This window comes from Hesperophylax consimilis, chromosome 11, assembly GCF_061612785.1.
Source record: "Hesperophylax consimilis isolate HC1 chromosome 11, BYU_Hcon_1.0, whole genome shotgun sequence".
NCBI lineage: Eukaryota > Metazoa > Arthropoda > Insecta > Trichoptera > Limnephilidae > Hesperophylax > Hesperophylax consimilis.
The window spans coordinates 20,297,507-20,317,515 of record NC_142846.1 but is presented as its reverse complement, the minus strand read 5'-3'; the positions used below and the strand labels follow the sequence as shown (position 1 = coordinate 20,317,515).

Here is a 20,009-nt window from a genome sequence, read left to right as displayed (position 1 = left end):
TACTGACATCCGTAAATGAAAACCCATAATATTACTCTCCTGCCTGTGAAATGAGGCGGCTACAGTAAAGTAATTCATTGTTTTATCGTAGTATTTATTGCTTTTAAAAGTCGTATACTTTTGTAGGCTTTTGCACACGTTCGATTCGAAAACACATAACCCAGTTTAACGTTTTTCGCTACCGATACAATTTTCAAATGAGGTAAGCAATGACGGCGGAACCAGCGTTTAACCTCATTAATTTTATGAGATCGTGGATAATCACTTCTGTAATCAACTTTTTAAGGCGCAATGAAGACTTTAGAGGAATTGTAAATTGATTTTACTTTAACCACTCTTTGAACATTAACCGGGTATAATTGTTCAAAAGGCGATAAATACAGTCCTGACAACGAAGACTCAATTGAAACCTTTGTTTCTGTTTCTAATTCGGATTTCTGAGAACCTTTATATTTTGAGAGGATATACCTCATATTTTGCTTTATATGCTTTTCAACGCAACAGTTACGTTTTTACAATGACTTTTTTCAAAACAAAGTTAGACTTTTTGTATTTTTCCAACGAAAACAATATTTATTATTATTTTTTTGGTAAACTAATGTTTAAGACAAGATTTTTTATGCATAGCACAAAGGGTAACAATTATTTTATAAGCAATAATTATTAGCCTGAAACACTCATCCACATTGAAAAACCGGTCACGGTCAAATAAAAACAAGTGGAAAAAAGTTTAAAATTGTGTTCTTTATATAACTTTATTTTATATGAGAAAGGCATTGTAAGTGCTAACTCTCTCACTAAATGGCGTCGAGACAAATTATCTACATTTTTTGGTGAAGATACTAGAACTTGTCAAATATTAATTATTATTTTTTTGGTAAACTAATGTTTAAGACAAGATTTTTTATGCATAGCACAAAGGGTAACAATTATTTTATAAGCAATAATTATTAGCCTGAAACACTCATCCACATTGAAAAATCTCATGATAAAAGATACATGACGCCAACGGGACTTGTATCTTTTATCAGGAGATTTTTCAATGTGGATGAGTGTTTCAGGCTAATAATTATTGCTTATAAAATAATTGTTAAAATAATATTTATTACATTTAGAAAATGCAAACTTAATATTGAACAATAGTTGTTTCTATTATTGTATTCTTGAAAATCTTTAATATTGTAAAAGAGCTCATGATTCGCCACTGGCACGATAGCACGAAGGCTTTAAATTGAAAAAACCTTCATTACTTCATTTTGTTTTGACTTTGTCTGGATATTGTGATCAGTTTTGAAACATAAATAAAAGTGTTATTTAAGTCTGCGACTAGTTTGAATTGCCCTGTTTTGTTGTTGTTTATCGAATCTGAAATTATTCTGCTTCTGTTTGTTGATATAGCACTTGTTGTTTTCCATAGTTTCCATTCCTTTGTACAAGCCCCCACTTCCGTTTGTTTATTATCCTTAGTTTTACAGTTAACATTTATAATATTCACTACTTTGAACAAGCTTTGGTTTGATTAGCCTTAAAAAGACAACCAACTCGAAGCTACTGAAACGAATTTTGATATTTTGAAAAAGAAAGGAACTAACTTTACGAGTACAACAGTATTAAAATATTTGTACCAAGAATGATAGAAAACCTATCTTTATGATCTCACAACGGTTGTCAATTTTATGCTGTTTTCAGAAGAGTCATAAAGTCAGATATTGTATTGAAATGTATCGCTTTAATTTCATGCTCGTGAATAATGAAAAGAATTTAATGTGGCTTTAAAGAGATGTTTTCTGTTTTCTGAGAATACTGCTTCACATTGAATCTGAATTGATTTTGTACTTCGAACTTTCAGTAGACACGTTGGTGGAAAGTACGCATATGCAGTGTATACGTGCCCACTACGTTTCCATTTGAATACGACAGTAAGTACTGTACTTTTCTGATTTTGAATATGTTATATGGCTGTCGATCACCACGACCTGCCTTTGCTTTGTGAACACATATTATTAAGTATTTTCTACTACCAAAGCAAACACGGCTCTCAAGTCTGCATTATCGTGACACAAGATATTGCGACCATATACGCATGGGTAAGGCACGCGCACACATAGATATTCCGTCTTCGTACATGTGCAGTGGGTACTTGTTTAAATGCAAGTGGAAACGTGGTGTCATAGCACAATAATTAAATAATTTGTTTAGTGACACTACGTGTATAAAAATCTAATAAATTAGTTTGTATTGACTGTATCATTAAATTCGGTGAACTAAGTGGAATTGGATGTTCTAGTATTTAAACACCTACATAGCGTATACAAAGTCTGTGATTTCATCGAAAGCGTTTTATAACACCTACAAGGTTTCCCGTGAGAAAAAAATATTTTGATTCGGCGCCATATTTTATTGTTGACTTGTTTATTAAAAAATATTTTTGTTTTAAAGGTGATTCAAAACACGTTCTCCAGAAGAAATGGCTTGTATTTACTTTCCCGCCATTAGAGGGCGCCAGCATTCTGCCTTCAATTTATTTTCTATTTTCCTCGCAAATGGCGACGCTATTACAATTCAATTTGAGGAATAATGCAGTTTTCTTCTCCGTTTCTTACTTTCAATTAAATGAAGAAATATCTATGCTAAAAGTTAATTTCTTTCGAATTCTTGAACCTACCGTAAATATTTTTGAGAAAAATATTTTCTTCTTCTATCTATCTATATGGGTGTAAAAAATAGATTTTGACATTATACAAATCTAAATTTTTATTCTTTTTAATTCCTCTATTCATCTAAATTTTTCACACTTGACCTTCAAAACCAGAGGAAGGTGACTGTCTGCATGGGACACCGAAAACCACCGCCATCTCTTTTTCCCTTCCCTTAGCAGAATTTTGATACTTCCGGATGAAATTTTGCACACTAGACGTTCAAAATAAGAGGAAAATTCCTTTAAGTTTAACATATTACTCAGCCCGGGCAACGCCGAAAACTTCAGCTAGTACTTAACAATAATTGAAATTTATATAATTTTTGTAGGTTATATGAAATTTACTAGAGTGGGTAAAAATCATCGAAGGTATACGATATTACGTTAAATTAAAATACATGAAGTTGGAAAAACGAACAGGCATTCGAAATACTATAAGTAACACTATATATTAATAATAATGATTTATTAAAAATGAGATTAAAAGAATTTGGCATTCTCAGACTATAAAACGATTACCATTCGTTATATCGGCTACTGGCATTATACCTAGCTCTCTCATTAAAAATTTAGGCGTATTAGATCTATCAAAAAATTTATTTATAAAGATGCAAAAGTCGATCATTTTGAATACATGTAGGATAACGAAAGATTTTTTAAATATTTATGTTGAGGGATCAGTAGGATTTATAGGCCCTGTTAGTAGTTCTACAGAGCCGAACCCTCTGATATGAAAATATCTGGAGTCGGTGAATTATTTTCCCATTTGATCTCTGGTGGGTTGACGTGTTGTTCTTGTATTGTTTTGTATTTATTTTGCTTATATAATGCACTTGCATAATGTTGATTGACTAGATGATCATTTGTGGAAAAGCGTGTGGAAGGGTTTAGTTTTTCCTATGGGGAAAATTTAACCCGGACATAAAATCGGTTTTTTTTTTTTTTTAAATAAATTTGGTTGTTCTCAGGTGAAAAAAATGTAACAAGCAGTAATTGTTGAATGAAACACTAGCATATATTGAATAATTTCGCGGGTAAGAGATAAGCCTCCATAGCTCAGTGGTCAGAGCTTTCGACCGGAAATCGAATGGACACGGGTTCGAGTCCCGTTGGCGTCATGTATTTTTTATCAGGAGATTTTTCAATGTGGATGAGTGTTTCAGGCGAACAATTATTGCTTATAAAAATATTTGACATTATTAGTTACAAGTTTTTCAAGGCACACCCCTGGTGGTACAAGTGGCGACTAGGCAAGTACCAACTCTCCTTCTGAAGGAAACTTATTAGGTAGATAACCAAGTGGGTACCTGCTTACCTTCAATAGATATCTATAAATCTATATAATATTTCATCCAGATATCGGCATTTGTGCGAATGAATGAGATGATGAATCAATGGGTAATTCGAGTTTGATTGGAATAATCGCCTTCATTTCCAAGTTTCGCTAAAGTTTTGGGTGGAGCGTTAAATTCGCCGCGCCATTATTTGCCGGCGACGAGATCCGCGAGGCCTCTCGATCTCACTGAAACATTCATATTTTCAAGTCATTATCTCTAACGCTTTGGGGATAGGTACTGGATACTGCCATTAAAACCCGTCGCTATTCTCGTGATTTGGTGTTCGAGAAACCCTGCGTCTAAAATCATAGGTATTTATTATTATTTCAATAATATATTATCTGATAGTATTTTTATGTTTTACTCTGCACATTTTTATATTATTGTAAACGGAAGTGCCGCCCTCTGTAATTTAAAAAAAATGTTGAAGTTTTCATACATTGCTCGAATTCAAATTCATCAGACACATTCTTAATATACATACTCGTACAACAACCACAGACAATCGTGAAGTGAAGTGAATCACACGAGTTTAGCAGGTCTGCTAAACTCGAAAGTCCCTGGGTCCATTTATGCGAGATATTAAGTTCTGTAACTTTAGGGCGCACAGTTTACACCCGCGCTGTGCAAGCGGGTTCCCTACAGAGCATCTGACCATCCCACTGCTGCTCAAACTGTGCGCCTCGACCTGGGCGAAATCCCTGAGACCTCTTTTGCAAGACCGAAATGGTTCTTAGGCAAGTCTGCTAAACTCGAGTGGTAAATTCCCTAGGATATGGTTTAAAATATGCTCCTCAGGCTAGACGACCGAGGTGGCTCGGTAGCAAGCGTGCTCCACTCGAGCGGTTAAGTACCTTGTATGATTCGGCTTCATCTGAGCGCCTCGGCCTTGATGATCCAAGTGACTCGGTGGTAGCTGTTTTCAAGATGAGCGGTCAACACATTTTTGAAAAGTGATACATATGTATAAAATCTAAATAAAGTAAGTAGTCAAGAGTGAAAGTAGACAAATACTTTAATTTTTTTGTTACTTTTAATCCTAAGAGGCTGAATAATAATGTCGGTTTTGTAGGTCCACTCCCACCATAGACAACGAAAGAAGCAGTGTTCCGCAGTGCGGTGAGACACTTGGAGTGAAATTTAAATACTTCCACAACTCTAATGACCTAAGACACAATGGGGCACTAGGGGTTAGTTGTGGTTATTGCTATTTTCATACACCTGGCTTTGAGTTTTCTGATTCTCCTTTCATGTACATTGTACAAGCTTCTCTAGGGACACAGAGCACGAAACAAAAAGAAACGAACAAGTCTAAAAGATCATTTTAAAAGAGTTATTATTACGTTTATAATTTGATGACTTTATTTATGAAGTTAATGCAAAACATATACTCATATTACATATACTCAGCAGCAGAGATGTGCAAAATGGGTACCCAAAACCATTTGAAATGCAAAATGGAAATGGTTCAAAACTATTGCATTTGAAAATGCAAAATGCAAAATAGTTTTTAGAAAAGCATTTCAAATGCAAAATACCTATTTTCAAAATGCATTGAAAATGCAAAATGGTTTTTCAGGTCAAACAATTAAAATAATTATAAAATTTTTAAACAATTATGTCATTTAATAATGGACATCAATGTAGAACAAACATATTACATGATGGTAAATCCAAAAACACCACGACTACAGATTATGAAACCACAAAAAATTTGCGCGGGACTAATGTTGCCAACTTAAAAACATAGAAACTGCTATCTAATATTTAATATTACAGCGTCATGGCCCCATGTTCAGTATTTGAATCAGTATCACTCAATTGCCAGGGCCCCTACCAAGGAGCAACTTGACAAATGTAAATTATTTCTCATGGCGAGGTTGAGGACCGACTGATATTTGGGGCTTATGAAAAAAAGATGAGTGGAGATAGTAGGAAGAATGTTGGAAAAAGGCATTTAAAATGGAAAATGCATTGAGAAAAGCATTTAAAATGCAAAATGCAAATGGTTTTTAGAAAAGCATTTAAAATGCAAAATGGAAAATACCTATTTTGCATTTTGCATTTCCATTTTAAATGGATTTATTTGAAATAAAGCACATCTCTGCTCAGCAGTAAGCGATACCAAAATTTATTGTTCACTTATACATAAATAGTATGACCACACCATGGGGGTTTTCCGGCTACCCTTGTATGAATTAAAAAATCATACAAACCTGATGAATTATCATCTTCATTATTATTATGTATATCTATCTACACACATATTTACACATATTTTTTACTGTGCCTGTCTTACTATGGATATTTTTTGTCGATTCAGGCTAGTTTAAAAAAAATAAATTATTTTAACAATAGGTATATTTTCCAAGATACATATTTTTTTGATAAGTTGGAAGCAAAATTATTTGACAGAATTAAATCAGGTTGCTATTCGTTTTGTTATTGTTAATGATAATGGGAATATATCATTTTAATTTTAATTTTGGTGAGTTGACTAACTATTGCACGACCTTTGTTGATGATCCGACGTTTTTATATTATGAGAACTGTCAGAAAGCAGATTGCGCGGAAAATACTTACAAATACATTTTATGTCTTGTTTCACTGTGCAAAAATTCACTGTTTTCAATGTATTTCAAAATAAACTTTCAGATTTTAGTATGACAAATTGATGTATGCAATAAAAAATATTAAAATGTTGAACGTAAATAAAGATAAAGTTTTTAAAGTCGGTTACCGGTGGTTTTTACCATTTAAACTGTAATTACCAATTTACACGAAACAAAAAAATATTAGACAAAGGTATTAAAAAATGTATCATCACTTTAGATACTTTTTTCTATTCTAATTATTTTAAAAAATTTGGGTGTATTTTTGCTATTTTTTTTAATGCTAACTGAGCGCGGTATTCTCTCTTTATAATACTGTTTAAATCATATTTCTCACCGTAATACAAAATCAAAGAGCATTTCTTTTATGAGACTATAACAGGCTGGAATATACGATTATTTCTTTAAAAAATACACGGCTGTTTGTTTTCTGTGAAGAATATCTACCAAAATTGCCCAAGAGATTAAAACATTGTTTTTTTGTATTTATTTTTGTTTTTTGGGAACCACAAAAATGTAAGTAAAATATTGCCTGTTGGGCAATTACCTATCCGCTAATTCTCGGAGATAATTAAATTTGAAGCCGTCGATAACCATTCCTAAAAGACATGACCTAAAGAGCCCTGTACGGAACTATTTGAGAACAATTTGAAGCCGCGGGGTGAGAAGGAAGATGTTTGAAAAATGCCACAACCTACTTAATTTTTTTAATGCTCTTCCCATTACTTGTCTCATCAAATACTTTAAAAAATCATAAGGCGTTGCAACTACATTAACAATACAAAAATAAAATTATAATAGTTCATTATGCGCTACTTTGCAAACTGATCATTTCAAAAGTGTGTTATACAAGATGGCTGGCAGGCAATTTCCCCTCAACCTAGATTTAGCTTCAAAGCCATTCATACAAAATCGCACCAATGCTCTGTCTAATGTTCAGGCCATTTTATGGCGTTTAAATAAATAAATATTATGCTACTTATTATATTAAAACTAATGTTCGGAATAAAAGGGAAAATCCCAGGAATATGCACAGCTACTTATGCTTTGATGATGTAGAATCGTGGTTATTTATTGGCGCCTTGTTTATATTGCCTTTGAAGACATTCATATTTTCAAATTGAAAGTCTCATTTAGTAAACAGCGTTATGTGTTGGAAAGTGTTGAGAATAATTGTATTTATACAAAGACTCGCACATGGTGGGAGATCAGCATCAGCTCAGCATCGCCTTAGTGAAAGTCGTGAAAGACTATCATTCAAATCATTGCTTGAAATGACTTTAGCCATATTTGGTGACCATATGTAAATGGTCAGGAACTTTTCCACCTTAATCTTCCCCATTTCCTTCCCCTCCCCAAACCGAAATAGCCCAAACTCTTTACATCACAGTTAAATGGAATAATACCATTTTTCTATAATATAAAATAATTTTACCGAAATAAGCCTAATTTTAATATGGATAAAGACACAAGTATTTTTTAACATAAACTCCACAAAGGAGGCCCCGAGGAAAATAAATTTCTCAGGGCCTATGTCATCTTTGGGGATGCTGTGCGGCGAAACTTTTTGAAAATGAAAATGGGTCTTGAAAAGACTATTGAACTAAAAACGAGTCTTATAAACGACCAGTTCTCATGAGATAAATAATGTCAACCATGTATAAATAATGGGCGCGCATTAGTCGTGTTTCCCGACCATGCACCGGTGCCGAAGGTATAAATGATACTAGTTCCTCGGAGCATCTTCCATTTAAATACCGGTAGAACAAGTAAGTACAGAATTCCCACCTGACGGCTTTGCTATAAATAATGCTAACCGTTTGTTAAAACAGGGGAATCTGTCAAATAAGCCGTCGGTTCGTCAATAGTTTTTTTCGAGTAAATTGGGGCTCCACACCAGAGGTGGCCGCCAAATTCAACAGTCGTTAAACGTATGTTATCGTGATGTATTCAAAGTATGTAGTAGTATATATAAACCTATTTAAGTGCGTGGAAATACCCAGTTAAATTTAAGTACCTACCCGTCGTTGCTCGGGGTTGTGAACGGCTTGGAGTAAAGCTTTTAGGTTTTGAATTCTAGTGTATCTGGTGGAAATACATAACAGGTACACATTATTGTTAAGAATCGAAAAGGTTTTTTTTAAGTATTTATTTCACTTGGATCGCACAGAATTTCACACTCTTCCTCGGGCCTCCCCGTCTACCATTCCCTTCCACGTCATACATCCTCTTTACACCCTTCTCTTCGGTCATTACATACACCTAATTTTACATAAGTAATATAAGTAGATGATGACAGAAACGTAACAGAGCGATGAAATGTCCAAAGAATGAATGTCGTGTGAACTTAACTACATAGGTTAAAAGAAAAATAATAATAACTCTTAAAAACACTTACCCTTGTTATCAAAATATGCCGTGTTAAAACTGCCTTGATAAACTATTTATTATTTTTCTCTTATTCCGCTTCACTCTTAATACGCAATATTTCACTTTCAAATAAATGGATTTAGCTTTATTAATTCAAAACATGTTTTATTATGTCGGGGGAGACGGAAAAATACGCACTTTTAATTTTAATTTCGTTTATTAAGTCACTTACGCGATATGTCAATTAGTATGCGGCGCCGTTATAGTCGCAGCCGACGGCGACTATGTTCATATCAAGAGTTGGATTATATTCATAATATCGTATTAGAATTAAATCACAAACCAGTCTATACAAACCTAGCGTAGCCCACAAACTACTTGAAAACTGGGATATAACTCTAAAGGGGACGCGAGCAGGCGTTATTAAAGGTTCCCCAACATTTATAGTAACTTTTAGTAATAATATAACTAAATTCAAGTATTAATTCAAAGTAAACATTCCATATTTACCGTGAAGCGGAATCGTAACCTTTACCAACTATTTATCAGATTTTGATGCCTGCCACTTAAATGAACGTGCGAGTGACGGCTGTCGATCTTCGCCTTATGATGGCGGATGGTAAGATCTCTGTTTTACCGGTCGATTAGTTCGCGTAGTTGGCACCAGTTTCGACATAAAGGGGTACCCGGAATTGGGCAACTACCCGGTAAATAGCGTCTTTACTCTATTTGTTATATATATATATATATATATATATATTTGTTACCATACATAAGTATTCGTTTCCCTTGATCGCGCCACGTCTTCCTCAGGCGTCCCCGATTTTTTCTACCTTTCACTACTGTACACCATATTGTTACTGTTAAAATACATATGGACCTTTGCATTTGTGTGAAAGAATCGTTCCTTTCGCACTCCAACTGGACTGCGATCTACATCACCAGCTTGCGGCGATGCGTTTTTTTCCGTTAAGTGCCCGTATGAGCCAACCCATAAGCCAACCTTGTTAAATAAATTTTCTACGAATCTTGGGTTTGCACTTAGATAGATGTCAGTGTAGTCGATAAATTAATAAGTAGGTAACTAGGTGGGTAGGCAGGTACTCGCGAATAACCATGGGGAAATACAACAATGCCGGGAAGTTGCTCAATCAGGTGAGGACCAGAGAAGACATAACGCGTTTTAATAGTATAACCAGACGATGTTTGAGGTGCCACATTATTCAAAATTATATACAAATCATGCCCATCGTACAGATCGTCAAAAAGGGGAAATAACGACAATGATGCCCCCACTGCACTTATTGACTTTGTGTACAATTGAAATCGGATTCGAAAATGGATAATCGTATCAAAACATTGATCGAACATTTATGAAAATTATTTATCAATGGTATCGAAATTTATAATTAGAAACAGGGCTTTTTTAAAAAAAAAAAAGGTGCTGGAACTCACTTCATGTCAAGCTTTTTACTAAATAAAATTATATTCAAATGTCACTTAAATGAAATTTAAAGGAGCTATGCCACGAAGCAAACAAAAAAAAGGTTGATTTTTACGATTTTTTTTTTTTATTTTAGTCAAGACTAAGCTACAGAAACAATAAAATACATACATTATATTTGAAATATATTTTACAAATAAGACTAAATTTAAAATATAATTGTAAATACATATGTAATGTATTTATTTATGAACTTGAATAAAATTTTAGAGTGATTTCCAAAGTTTTTTCCAATTCTCGTCTGATACATCATCTCGATTCCTTTTCTTAGGACGGGTTGTTTCGGAGAATTAGAACTATTCATCAAATTTCAACGTTCATTGAAAGATTTTTTCAAGTTCTGTTTTTATTTCAGTTTTGTCGAGCAACTGGCCTACAATGATATAGTAACAGAACTTGAATAGGACTTTCACAGAACCCGAAAATGAACGTTGAAATTTGATGAATTGTTCAAATTCTCCGAAACAACCCGTCCTTAGTGTTAGAGTCTAAGACCGAATGTCTTCCTTTAAGTAACCACCTATCAACATATTTTGAAGGATCGAAAAGTGTCAAGGGTGGTCCCACGAGTTTGATGAACAATAGTGCCGAAACTGTTTTCGAAGCTCTTGTTGGGGTAATAATAAGATAAATTTGCGAAAACCCCCGTTCACATTCACTTGAAGAAATGGGAATAGAATTCAGAGCATATACCAAACGCAAGAGTTTTTCAGAATATGTCTTTTCGAGAATGTATTCGCGAAATCCACGAATCATTTCTCGTTCATCTAGTTTTAGCCTGATCGAAATGTTTCTAATTTCCATCTCTCCAAATGTCAACCGATTATCAATGTCTTCAGGCCAATATTTTTGGTCAAGTACGCGAGCCCAAAGTGCAAACTCGACATCTTTATTATCTAGCAGCCTTTTTTCAATTGACGTTTTCAACGTGGAATAAAATATTTTCGGATCAATAGGAGGATCATTTTTAGAAACTTTTTCGTGAAGTAAAACTCCACGAAAATGGAGATTGCTTATAGCAGCTGCAGCACATTTAAAATAGGGTCCGAAATTCTGTTTTCTTTCTTCAAAAACTTGAACGAGTTCATTTATTTTTCGATTTGCAATGTAAAGGTTCACATTGCAATTTTGTAGGTCCAAACTAAGTTACGACAATTCTTGGAGAGCGTCGCACATCAATGAAATCCAATAAAAATGCTGTTGATGTTATTTTGTTCTTTAAGCCACTGTAAGTACACTTGTCATTTTTATCTCTTGTAGGGTCATTCATCGCTTCTTCAAAATGACGCACAAGGGATTCATAATTATTCCACACAGCCGAAACTGAACGAAAACTAGATGCCACCCATCGGGTACTTCAAACGATTTTCAGTACCTCAACGCCTAGTGATTCTGCACATAAATGCAACTCTCTATTATTTTTCGGCGACACATGGTATAAAACATAAAGTTTATCAATAAATGATTTGAATCTATTGATCCCTAAAATTTTCTTTACAACATCACTTACTGATAATTCTAATCTGTGATTAGCACAATGCCAAACTATAATTGAAGAAAAATTTTCTGTCAGCAATTTTTTCACTCCATTTTTAGAACCTAACATCACAGCAGTGCCGTCGCATGCAACCGAAACTAAATATTTTTTTTAAATATTCTTCTGTCATCCCATATAAATCAAGAGATTGGAGTAATGATTCAAATATTCCTTTTGCCGTTACGTCTTTAAGTTCAATCAAATCCAAAAACAAATTAATTGGTGAATTCATTCCAACACTTTCGACATAGCATCGAACATACACAATGAGGGTAGTTTTTTGGCTTATGGTGGTAGACTCATCAATTATCAAAGAAATTATATTTTTTGATTGAACAATTTCTTTGAAAACATTTTTTCTCATTTCATCACATATAAGATTTACAATGTTAATATATGCGTTAGTGGAATGGAGAATTTGACCCATTTCGATCCCATTTAGTTCTTGGAGATTAATTTCACTTTCAAACATATTGAATGATTGATTTTCCTTAGCTACTTTATATGCAGTTCGAAAAATGTTTGCTGTTATTACTTTTTCGCGAGATAAATATTTTAAAAAAGTATTTTCAATCCGCTTATTTTTGGCTTCAGAAATGATTTTTAACGCTGCTTTGTGTTCAATAGATCCTCTGTGATCCAAAAATTTTTTTCGAAGTGACCCCAATTGTAGCTTCCTCTCTTTCCCAGAATACGTAATTTCATTATTGGCCCATTCTTTTTTTGTTTCAGTTCCAAGAGTTCCAACGTTTCTGCAAATTGTGCAGCCAAGTTTCATTTTGTGTACGTTCAACCATTCGTTTTTTGAGCAAAAATCGTTTTTTTGATCTAATGACCAGCAGTATGGCCAATCGTTTTGAGTTCGACCTTGATCCCCGAGATCAGCTCGAGATGATTCAGGGACATCTACATGTACCTACCGATATATCCATATCTTCTGTCATCGTTTCTGTTACTGTTTTAAGCTTTTGAGAAGTAACAGGAAATATTTTTCATATTTAAACTATAGGGGTTGCACTAAATAATATATAAAATAGTTGCACAACACGTAATCGTAACACAAACTGACTAAACAAACGTAAATAACAATATACGCAGATGCCGCCATGCGATAAACGTCAAACTGTCAAAATCATAATACTCAAAGACATACGTTTGAAGCAAGTTACATACGCAGGTTTGCTATTTAACCTATACGGTTACTTCACTAACACTAACACGCCAACATTCAAAATGGCTTCCACCTGTACCTTATTTTATCATTTTAACGAATTATTATTGTAATTACTTAAGCGCAAATATTTTTTCGTTTAATTGATTTTGAAATAAAACCGTGAAAAAAGGTGCCGGAACGCCGTTCCACCGCGTTAAATGGAAAAAAAGCACTGATTAGAAATATATGATAATGAAATGTCTATAATAAGGCGCTCTAGTATTTTAGAAGATATTTTTATATCAGTTTTCGGTGCCGAGCACATAAATCGCTCCACGCCAAGAACTAATATTTTATGTCTATGATAGTACATAACTTGTTCAATTTTCGATCCCTGCTAGCGGGTTCTGACGTTTCAATTTTAGTTGATCAACTCGACACTTAAAAGCATATTGACAATTATGAATCTTCTTTCAACAAAGTTGATCAAGTTTTTAGTTAGAAATCTTGTCGTTCAATAAAAGTTGATCATCTAAAATCGAAACGTCTGAACCGCTCTGCTCGAGGACGGTAAAACGCTCCACACACTGAAATTTTGTTTTAGTTGTCTATGACAGTACTGAAAATTATGTTTTTTTGTCTAATTGGCGATTTGTAACACAATGTGAACGGGACTGTTGGGTGTAAGAATAATATTATCTAAATATTTTTACCCGTTGAGGATAAAGGTAGCAAAAATACAGCTTTTTTTCAATTTATAATGCAAAATTCGGTTAGGAACCTTTGTTGCGCGCGCAATTTTTCTTTGTTAAGTTCTCGCAGTGCTTACCCAACGGTGGTTGGCATAACTGTTTCCGTTTCAAGCCGCCAAAACGGGAGAGAAGCCATTAGCACGCCGCCCCGTACGCTGTTCTGTCAATTGGATTTACGTGTTGTGCCAACTATCCAGCAGTTTAAACTGCGCTAATTGTGTTACAAATATCTACAAAACCTCCTATCACCATGTCTGACGAGAAAAAGGTAAGCAAAATCACTTTTTCAATGCGGCGTCGCCGGCTAACTCCCAACCGTTTGCTGTATAATAGCGTTGTCCTAGAAAATGCGCATTTGTGAAGAACGTATTCATCCTACAGCAAAAGTATAATGATTGTTAGACTATAAAACATTATAAATTACCGTAATTTTCTCAAATATTGTTACTAAATAGTTCTGATTGTATTCAACTGCGATCCATGTCCTCCGGACTTCGTCAAGATGTGGCATCATAACAATAGGCTGAGTACCGTTCTCCATCGTGTAACTCCTAAAATCCGTTGTGCATCACAAAATGTCTAAATACTTTGTCAAGTATTTCGTAAATATTGCTAATTTTCTCCGAGACAATTGACCGTTCATCTATGTAATCTCAGCTTTCTACCGGTAGATGTTACAATGAAGGTTTGTGACGTTAAATTGTGCTTCTTGTGTTAATTAATAACCATGTTTACCTTATTTTTTCCAGGGAGAAAGTGAGCACATCAATCTCAAAGTACTTGGTCAAGACAATGCCATAGTCCAATTCAAGATCAAAAAACATACACCCCTCCGGAAGCTGATGAATGCGTATTGTGACCGAGCGGTAATTATACATTTTACTATCCAATTCTAAATCATTCATCATCATATCCCGATATACAGGGTGTATCGGCACGTACCCGACAAACTTTAACCAGCTATTCCTTAGCATATTTGGAGTAAAAAATCTTATGTGCACTTTGCTGTCCGGTAACGTTTTTTTTTAATAAAAAATTTATTATTCATATTTTCACCACATGTCACCACTGTTTTATCCTTTGATAAAGTTTGAAAACCCATCTGGCAAATATTTTATTCGAATTCCGTTGAATAATGCACGTGTGTACCTATATTGGCGCACGTTTACAGTCACAACGAAATAGCACGGCACCATTCGTCTCATTTTTAACTATTATTATTTAGTGTGTGCGAAAGAGCGAAGACGCTTTTTGACACACTTGCTTATAACAGCTGTTTAACACGAAACGCAATGCCAATGACAGTGATGTAGTGTGGAAATTTTAATTTTTTTTGTTTTTAATTGAAAAAAAAATGCTACCGGACAGCAAAGTGCCCATAACATTTTTTACTCCAAATGTGCTAAGGAATAGCTGGTTAAAGTTTGTCGGGTTAGTGCCGATACACCCTGTATAATATCATTTACAAGAAAAATTTACATTTTCTTGATACAGTTACTTAGTTAGCTTACATATTGAAGCAACATCTGTATTTATTATCCTTAAATGATTACTAAATCAATTCATACGATTATCATTTCCCTGTCTCAGTTCAGAGATTCAATATGCATTAATGCCTTATTGGAAGATGCAGAACCCACCAGCGACGAATATCTACATCTCATCTATGTCAGTAGTAGGCAAGCCTTTCCTGTTATTTTATGTAGTGTATTATTACGTCAACAAAGCAGTTACAAGAAAACTTAGATAATTGGGAGTCATTCTCCCTAGGTTGCAACCTTCGGTATAAATACTTCCTTTTGTGTCAACAACCAAGTTAGCCTAGTTCATTGTTTGTGCATTATCATTTCTATCAAATATTGATCATTGGCCCTCACAGTTAGAATATGGAAATGAAAAAGCTTTTCAGGCACGTCGAACAGGTTAATTTTGATATTTTCGGCTCTGAGCTTGTAAATTTATTAATAATATATTTAAGTTTTTTTCTTTTCACTGTAATCAAACACTTGAAAAAAATTCTGTATCACTTCATGTTCTGCATATTAGTTTGTTCTAGAACATGAGTCACTCGTACCTTTTTGAGGTTATGATGACTCGTCACATTTCAAGGAATAATATTATTGCTTATATGGCTATATTTGTTTAGAAATGCTGTTTTCAAACAATTGTCTGTAGTATTCATTTAATATTAGCTAGTTGAATTGCCAACAGCAATTGCATTTTATTAACATTTAGTAAATTTCTTTTGTTCTATTAATTTTCCTGTACAAAAAGAATGCACAAATTGCATTTCAAGAAACTTATTTCAGCAATCTTTTATTACTAATTTGAATAGTTACAAGTACATTATTAAGCAATCTTTTGGTATGATTTGTCATATTTATAAATTTGTTGAATTGTTCCAGGGACTCTCCATGCAAGTGGTGAGATTTCGATTCGACGGCCAGCCCATCAACGAGAACGACACTCCAACCTCCCTAGAGATGGAGGAAGCCGACACCATAGAAGTTTACCAGCAACAGACAGGAGGCAACTGACTTCACCACCCCTAAATTCTAATAATTTATCAGTAGCGTTTGGATAATAATTGTTCTTCATCTTTTATTTTAATGTAAATATCATTCCCAGATAAATAATATCAGTAAGGTGTTAACTGATTGAGGATGGATAAATTTACCTTTCCAATAATATTTTGAATGAACATGATTTTATTTAAATCGTTAGCTAAAAATGTAATTTGAACCACATTCCGTACATTGAACCTTAGTTACGACGTTAAATGTAATCTTACTTATAATTTCTCAGTGTGCTGGACTAATTCAATTAGAATGTGGTTCTGATGAAAAATTTAAATTTCTGTCCCCTAATCATTTTTTTCATATAATTTTGGTATGTTTAATGGATTTCTTCATCTAGAGAGATGGGAATTTTGTTCCAGCGACAATGTGGACTTTTTTCTGATGTGAAAAATGTGGTTTAATTTTGAACTATAAATTTATTGTATCTGTAAGAATAAATATAAGATTTAAATTTTATTTTTATTTTATCCCTTTTATTATAAGGAAGTACCTGCACACACAAACCTACTCTTCTTGGACTGACAACACCTGTACAGTTTTCAATAACATTATTAAAGGCGCTTCGGTCATACTGTTCAACTTACATGCTCAATGCCACTTACTCATGGTAAAAATGCACAGAAAGCATTCAATTTAAATGGATCGTTTTGCAAATAAATGTCTATTCTATGGTGTGATATACATTTTGATCGAACTTTCAAAGGCCAATTTTGTTTCTTTCAAAATCAGCGTGAAAAATAAATGCAAACGTTGTTTTTGATTGAGGCGAGTACACACTGCTCTTTATTGTGTTGTGGTAAATATCGCTGTGTATTTTTATGGAATTATATGACTTAATCATACACCAGGATGTAATTCATTTGTACATCCTTAGAAATATTCTTTCAACTTTGTGCTACACAACCGTGGGGGCTATAACACTATTATTCTATACTGTACGTATGAAAAATGTTCATTCTGAAATTAGCAAAATAAATGATTGTGTCTTCTAAAAATTGTTTTTTTTTATATAATACCATTTTCTGTTGCCTCACGGCCAGTCCTATACAGACGCAATTGGAGCAACCGCTCCGGGCATTGCTTACTTAGGAGCCAAGGCACTGATAATACCTAACACAATGCCCTTGAGGTTTTTACTAGCGCTGGCCAGCCCTGAGCCACCTGCAGTAGATTACGTGCCGTTTATCTAGTTTGAAATCTGATCTAACAATAAAATATATAAATATTCTGCAATCATCAATCTATTGGGAAGGTAGGTACAAAAAATCAGCATTCATGGCAGTATATATTAAATAATACTTTCAGTTCAATTTTTCAAAATTGAACTTTATGTGCTGCTAACTGAAAAGCCAATCGGAGAAAATACAAAAATTTACTTATTAAAAAGGCTATTAGGTTTGTATCATGTATGAGCAAAAGAGCAGTGAAGTAATAAACATAATAATATGTTAGATTACCTATTTTTTTTTTTTTTTGATTTATGTAAAATAAAGAATACAATATTTTAAATAATTTGTAAAAGTATGCAAGAAAACCGACACTAGATGGCAGTAAAATTTACTCTTTGTATAGAAAAAGTTGGAAGCTGAACGTAAAAAATTCTACAGAAGCGATAGTTTGACAACGAAATACGGTCATCACAGATACATTATATTACCTGTCTGTACTGACCGTATGGGATTGTATGGCGAGCGATATTGTGAGATAGGCAGAGATGTGCTTTATTTCAAATAAATCCATTTCAAATGGAAATGCAAAATGGGTATTTTGCATTTTAAATGCTTTTCTAAAAACCATTTTGCATTTTAAATGGTTTTCTCAATGCATTTTCCATTTTAAATGCTTTTTTGCAACATTCTTCCTACTATCTCCACTCATCTTTTTTTCATAAGCCCCAAATATCAGTCGGTGCTCAACCTCGCTATGAGAGATAATTTACATTTGTCAAGTTGCTCCCTGGTAGGAGCCCTGGCAATTAAGTGATACCATTACAAAAAATACTGAACATGAAGCTGTAATATTAAATGTTAGATAGCAGTTTCTATGTTTTTACGTTAGCAACATTAGTCCCGCGCAAAATTTTTGTGGTTTCAAATACTGAACATGGGGCCATGAAGTTAATCTATGTTAATTGTCCATTATTAAATAACAAAATTGTTTAAAAATTCTATAATTATTTTAATTGTTTGACCTGAGAAACCATTTTGCATTTTGAAAATAGGTAATTTGCATTTTGCATTTGAAATGCTTTTCTAAAAACCATTTTGCATTTTCAAATGGAAAAGTTTTGACCCATTTCCATTTTGCATTTCAAATGGTTTTGGGTACCCATTTTGCACATCTCTGGAGATAGGCCATGCCCATATATTATATCTCTCTTCTGTGACGAGCTTTGCTTGTTAAACACAAGGAACACTTGTGAAAAATTACGATTATATGTAATCAAAACGTATGACCCTCATACGATATTCGCTTTGATTGCAATAATATATATTATATTGTGATGAAAATGATGCCACTTTCAATACTTTATTTGGTATTCATAACATCTGACTAAATTTATATTTTTCTTCTTTTCAGCCAACACCAGCCAGTATGCTCATTATGTCTTCAATACTTTGGACCAAGACAACAGTGGCTTACTAAGCTTCGAGGTAATTTTATAAACTTTCACTCGCTCTTTGAAATTTTCCGTAAATTTTCGTAAAAAACTTAACGACTATATATTTTATTTTGTTAAATCTTAAAGAAGATAGTAAATTGTGTAACAATATTAATAAAAATCAGATCATTTGTGCATTATAATAACATGAGATAAAGATAAAGATTGATGTCCATTGAACATTACATAATTCAATTTATTACATGTGTTTTCAGAATTTATTAGGGATAGTATTGTGGCCAGTGGCGGCTCGTAACTTTTGAGAGTGATAGAGTGCCAAAGTTTGAAAAATCCTACATTAATGATGTAGTTTAGTCCAACAGGATTTATTAATTTTTTCAAAAATTCAATTTTTTGTATGTAGATTTTCATGAAATTTCATTTTTGCCGTGCGTCGCACACAGACCAATTTTCGAAATAAAAAAGAATACGTATTCAGCTGCAACAACATCTGTAATGCTATTTTTTGTAATATTAGCACTCTAGTTCACCCAAAAGTCACCAGCCGCCATTGATTGTTACTTACTTATTTAATAAATTTATCCTTTAATACTATGTGCCAAGGGTAAAAATACCACAAACAAAATTTATCAATGTCGGATTACCAAACTGATATGCCATTGCTTCTCTAAGTAGTATAAAACAAAGTCACTATCCGCATCTGTCTGTTTGTGCACTTAGTTTTTCTATGTTTAACTATGCAACGGAGTTTGATAGGGTTTTCACTATCATTTAGAGAATTTCTGCCGGAAGGTTTATATATATATATAATACATGGATATTATATATTTATTGAAAGTAGAGA

General features: G+C 33.6%; 2 protein-coding genes across 2 annotated transcripts in view; both read left to right on the top strand.

The window, feature by feature from the left end:
• The window catches only part of LOC149419898 (A-type potassium channel modulatory protein KCNIP1-like), a gene marked incomplete at its 5' end in the record, with an annotated part of 206,045 nt that overhangs the window by 177,115 nt on the left and 8,921 nt on the right, over positions 1–20,009 (top strand). Inside the window, one exon of the mRNA XM_089637565.1 lies at positions 19,123–19,196. Within this exon, the coding sequence (XP_089493691.1) occupies positions 19,123–19,196 (74 nt within the window). The remainder of the gene's footprint in view (positions 1–19,122; positions 19,197–20,009) is intronic.
• On the top strand, positions 14,064–17,537 carry Sumo (Small ubiquitin like modifier). The gene is made up of 3 exons (XM_089637079.1): positions 14,064–14,231; positions 14,713–14,829; positions 16,369–17,537. The coding sequence occupies exons 1-3, from the start codon at positions 14,214–14,216 to the stop codon at positions 16,498–16,500; spliced, it is 267 nt and encodes an 88-aa protein (XP_089493205.1). The 5' UTR covers positions 14,064–14,213; the 3' UTR covers positions 16,501–17,537.

Excerpts from the sequence above, each read along its gene's own strand:
- Sumo (XM_089637079.1), top strand. Across the intron at positions 14,830-16,368 it reads ATGCGTATTGTGACCGAGCG|GGACTCTCCATGCAAGTGGT; the intron begins GTAATTATACAT and ends GAATTGTTCCAG.